Here is a 5,070-nt window from a genome sequence, read left to right on the forward strand (position 1 = left end):
GTGGAGGAGGAAGCACAAGGGAGGGAAGCTTTTCGTGAGTGGATGCAAAATGGGTTAGGGAGAAATCTAGACCATGCCTCCTTCTCATCCTCATCCACCAGTAGGTAAGGACCCTTAGGTAGGTGTGGTGACCACCTTTGATTGGATGGAAGTATGGGTCAAAGTACCTCATGTAAGACCACCCCCCCTTTTTCCATTTTTTTATTATTTCCTTTACATAAAAGCACGCTAATAAATACATATATAATATATATATATATATATATATTTACATATACCAGTATATATATATATATATACTTAAAATATTCAAGAATAAGAGAAAACATAAGAATACCTCGTAGCGGAACGAAAGAGAATTTCGGGGTGTTACAACCTGCCCTGAGAAAACTCGATCTGACCTTTTCTCAACCTCAAAGATTGGTTCGGGGCCATTTTTTTGCTCACTGAAAACGCGTTTGGAAGGTCGGGTCTTGTACATCTCTACGATCATCCATAATGGTAATCTTTTTATTTTATTTTATTCAAAAAGTATGGGAAATACAAGCTCAACCAGCCAAATAAAAACAAGCCTATTGAGAGCTTATACAGTTACAAACGATCAACCCAACCCAACCCAACCTAACGCGAAATAACACAACCCGAAGTAACCTGATGTCTAATTGAGTTGTAAAATTTTCAAATCGTAGGTAATGAGTTGATATTGGGTTACTATTATTTGAACCAAACCAAATCCGATGAACCCAATATCCTTTTATTTCTTGGATTTAATATGATTGTTGAATTTTTATTAACATATAATTTAGACAATTACACTATCACATACGCTATTCATATACACATATTTTCAATCTATTCATATCTTTATATAACTCATTCGTATATATGTTCAGTAATTGTGAACGTATATATGGATAACATGTATTAAATATGGAATTTTCGTTAAAGACAGGGATTGAAGTCGTACATGAAAATAGTTAGGGATGTAATCAGTAAATTTTAAAGAAAATGACAGCAGAGAAAAGACCAAGAAAAGGTTCGTGAGGTGGTCACGTGACCTCCATCGCTGGTGTCGCCGGGACTACGGATATGTACCCCATCACCATCACCTTATCGACGTGTCATTTCTCACATCCTTCCATTTTTAGGTAATCGTTTTTCTTGTTTTTCATCACTTTAATTTGTTCGATTTGACGTCTTCGATTTGTGTTTTCGTGAAATCAAATTTGCTGTTCGATATTAAAAGTTGAAGATTTCATCCCGTCTCAATTGGAGCAGCAATTCAGACGATCTGTCATAAGGTTAGTTCATGTCATGCATCTGAATTTTATTTCATATTCTTGTTTCCCGTTTTCAAAAATTGAAAGCATACGAAGAATTTGTTTCGTTGTTGCGAGATCTGTGACTGTTCTAGCTAGATAATTGCTGATTTCTTTGAATTTATGTGTTGAATTATGATGGAAGTGTTGAATTGGATCATAGGATGATGATCGTGGTATATTCTACTGGATGTCGTTTAGAGATCTGATGTATATACATATCATATTCATATACGTATTTTGATGATTGACATGCAATTGATAAAACCTAATGAGGAACCCTAATTTGTTGAGATAGGTTTGTAAATTCATTACAGAATGGATTTCTTAAGCACTCTCTGGGTTGCTACAAGTATGAAAGTGTGGCTATTTTGACATCCATGTTGAATTGTTGATCAAACCAACATTAATGTTCAGAATTTTTATAAGCACTGTCTATGGTATGCAAGGCGGGTGACAAAATTGTGGAAGGTTTTATGGTTTCAATTTGACATGTCTAGTTTAGAAATTCACCCAGATTGTCTGGTCCCGCTAGTTTTTGTTCCAACTATTTTGGTGGGCCAGGAAAAAGAAAACATTTTTGTCCCACTCAAGCCTGTCCGCTCGTGTCTCACCAAACGTGAGACAAAAACTTTGTTTTGTACTATCTTGTAATGTCTTGCATGCCAAGCACCCTTACAGAATGGATTTCTTTAAGCACTATCTGGGTTGCTACGCGTATGACAATGTGGCTATTTTGACATCCATGTTGATCAAACCAACTTTAAAGTTCAGAATTTTCTTAAGCAACAATAACAGAGAATCAAATGAAAGAAACTAAAAATCGATCATTAATTATGTTTTCCGGAAGAGCTTTATAGTCAAATACTTGGATCATATTCATTTGGATTTTTTTACTTCTTGAAATCTTTTATAGTGAGGTTTCCTAATGAAAATTTTCTTTTTCTTTTTACTTCCAACAGAGAGAGTGTAGTTGCCCTGCATCAAAATTTGCACACATTTATTTTAGCAGCAGCAGGAAATGGTCAAAAGGTTATTTCTATCTTTTCAAGTTTGCTGTCTGCTTGGATGTCTTTGCTGTCTGCTTGGATGTCTACATTGTTCTCATCTGTTTGACATAATTCTCAAGATCACTGAAATCTACAATATCTTGGTTGAATCTTTGACTTTTCTTTTGGTCTTCTTTTCAGCAATGATCATGGGGTATTTTGATGTACAACAAGTACCATGTCTCAATGCTTAGAGGGGGTCAAGCATTTATTTGCTTCCCTGCTCCATTGCTGTGATCTTGATTCACACAAACAATTAACGTCCCTTGAAGATCCTGAAATTCTAGCCAGAGCGACAGTTTGTATGCTATTAATCTATAATCCTATTACACATTTGCTGCCCTTCTATTTTGCGCCTTTCTCAGATGCTGGGGGTCTACCTGGAAACAACCACTCTAGCATCTGAGCGTGGAGGCCAGGTCTGCGTATTCCCCCCCCCCCCCTGATCCCATCTTCGGGTGGGATATACTTGGTTTGTTTGGTTTACATTTGTCGCCCTATTGATTGAGATCACAAAGATCAAAGTTCAGACCACAAATCAAATTAAGCTGAAGAGTAGCTTTCTTTTTTGTTAGTATTTTTTTGTGTATCAAACGTATATATATGTAGGAATGTTCCCTCTTTGTATATGAGTCTTTTAAGGAAAGATTCAAAGGGGTTCCAGATATCCTAACAAGTTCATGCCAAGTTTCATCTTTTTTATGTATCAAACATATATATATAATATGTGTGTGTGTATATATATATATATGGAGTGAGATCAGGGAAAACCCCCCAAAACAATGAAAATTTGAGGAACATCCTAATAACTGTTCATCTTACGGTATGCTCATATGCATACAAGTAATTGAAGATGTTTTTTTGGTTTCTATGCATGTGTACATGTTATGCACATGTTTATACTAGAAAAATTACTGACAAATTACTTGTATGCACATGTGCCTACAGCTAAATGGTTACCAGGGTGTTCCTCAGTTTTTCATTTTTTTTGCGGTTTTTCCATGAACCTAACCCTATATATATATATATATATATATATATAAGAATTTCCTCTCTTTCTATATGAGCTCTTTTAGAGAGGGATTCAAAGGGGTTTCCGCATATCCTAACAAGATAATGCTAAGCTTCTTCTTTGCTTCATTTCTGTCAAGAAAACACTCATAACTCACACCTCATACTAACAGAAGTCATCTGTGGCATAATGCAGTTAGTGTAAGCGAAATAGAAGCACTTTATGAGTTGTTTAAGAAGATTAGCAGTGCTGTGATTGATGACGGACTAATCAATAAGGTTTGTGTCGAAGCTGGCATAACGTCTTTTGCATATCTAGGGGATGGCAACATCTTTTCTAATAATCTAACTAAAATGTTCAAATGATCTGTATACGTATCACAGGAAGAGTTCCAATTGGCATTATTCAAGACAAACAAAAAGGAGAGCTTGTTTGCTGATCGGGTGTGTATCTGCATAGCTTATTTTCCTTACATCTTTTCAAGTAAACTATAAGGGTGCGTTTGGTATCCAAACAAGATAGGACATGACAGAACAGATAAAATGACCAATTTACCCCTAATATTTATAAGAATAATGGTGTTTTTTGACACATAAAGTAGTCATGATATCATGTGCTGTTGAAAAACAATGCTAGTCATTTGATTTGAACATTCTCATGAAACCCTCTTCTTATTACTTTGACTCCAGGTGTTTGACCTGTTTGACACGAAGCATAATGGAATCCTCGGTTTCGAAGAGTTTGCATGTGCACTATCTGTATTTCATCCAAATGCCCCAATTGATGATAAGATCGAGTGTAAGTTAAAATAGTTTCCTACACTACAACAAAATTATTTTATAGGACACCTAAAATGTAGAAACGTCCTAAAAGTACTTTATACGACTTAAGTTTATAGGACCAAACCAAAAAGTGTCCCATGTAAAAGTGTTACAATAGGTTTGTATTTAGACTAGCTTTAAGACGTTTTTAAAAGGAAGTGTCGAATTAACTATTTCATACAACGCTATTTGAAAAGGTGTCATATAAAAAGATAAGTTTATGGGACGCTTCTCAAAAATGTCCTATAAAATAGCTAATAAGACACTATTTTAAAAACGTCCTAAAAAACTTGTTAAAACGCCTAAAAGCGTCATAAATCTATTGTAACGCTTTTAGATAGGACGCTTTATAGTTTGGTCCTATAAACCTAAATCCTATGAAGTATTCTATTAGGACGTTTAGACAATCCAAGCTTCTTGTAAGGCCAATTTTGTTGAAGTTCTAGTAAAAGAAATATGATGCATATGTTATCTTTTTGGATCTTTAGATTATGTTCATTTGCTTCAATTTCCACATCTGAGAACTTTGCATATATCTTCTTTATGCACGCCCTGAATCCCGTATTTCATCCTTGATTTGCAGTTTCCTTTCAACTTTACGATCTCAAACAGCAAGGTTTCATAGAGAGGCAGGAGGTAATTCCGTTCATTTTTTAAATCAAACCAAACAGGGCCATTATATCCCACCTGATGGTAGGGTCCGGGGGGTAAGATGTACTCAAATCTGACATCTATCCCACGAGACATAGGTTTTGCTTGTGCATTGTGAATCAATTGATTGAGCGCCCCCAAAAAAACCCTTATTCCTATCTAAAGTCTAGTACCAGAGTTTAGTATGGTATGGGAGTGAATAATTTGTTTGGATTTGT

The 5,070-nt window shown here is 35.4% G+C and overlaps 1 protein-coding gene across 4 annotated transcripts; it reads left to right on the forward strand.

The window, feature by feature from the left end:
* Nucleotides 1-1,124: 1,124 nt before the first annotated feature.
* Nucleotides 1,125-4,891, forward strand: LOC112505701 (calcineurin B-like protein 2). Of its 4 annotated transcripts, XM_025109636.1 has the most exons (8): nucleotides 1,130-1,148; nucleotides 1,247-1,301; nucleotides 2,282-2,351; nucleotides 2,510-2,670; nucleotides 3,576-3,658; nucleotides 3,764-3,823; nucleotides 4,070-4,178; nucleotides 4,785-4,880. In XM_025109636.1, the coding sequence occupies exons 4-8, from the start codon at nucleotides 2,547-2,549 to the stop codon at nucleotides 4,856-4,858; spliced, it is 450 nt and encodes a 149-aa protein (XP_024965404.1). In that variant the 5' UTR covers nucleotides 1,130-1,148; nucleotides 1,247-1,301; nucleotides 2,282-2,351; nucleotides 2,510-2,546; the 3' UTR covers nucleotides 4,859-4,880. The 4 variants fall into 4 exon arrangements, with proteins under 4 accessions (XP_024965405.1, XP_024965404.1, XP_024965406.1 ...); XM_025109638.1 differs by lacking the exon at nucleotides 2,282-2,351 and having other exon boundaries at nucleotides 1,132-1,148; nucleotides 4,785-4,891; XM_025109635.1 differs by lacking the exon at nucleotides 1,130-1,148 and having other exon boundaries at nucleotides 1,158-1,301; nucleotides 4,785-4,873.
* Nucleotides 4,892-5,070: the final 179 nt, after the last annotated feature.

The sequence above is a fragment of the Cynara cardunculus genome (assembly GCF_001531365.2).
Source record: "Cynara cardunculus var. scolymus isolate 2C chromosome LG 2, CcrdV1, whole genome shotgun sequence".
NCBI classification, from domain to species: Eukaryota; Viridiplantae; Streptophyta; class Magnoliopsida; order Asterales; family Asteraceae; genus Cynara; species Cynara cardunculus.

Bases quoted from the DNA above. Each gene is read 5' to 3' on its own strand.
- LOC112505701 (XM_025109637.1), top strand. From the start codon at position 2,547: ATGTCTCAATGCTTAGAGGGGGTCAAGCATTTATTTGCTTCCCTGCTC. The intron at 3,824-4,069 runs GTGTGTATCTGC...CTTTGACTCCAG, and splicing joins AGAGCTTGTTTGCTGATCGG to GTGTTTGACCTGTTTGACAC. The intron at 4,179-4,784 runs GTAAGTTAAAAT...CTTGATTTGCAG, and splicing joins AATTGATGATAAGATCGAGT to TTTCCTTTCAACTTTACGAT.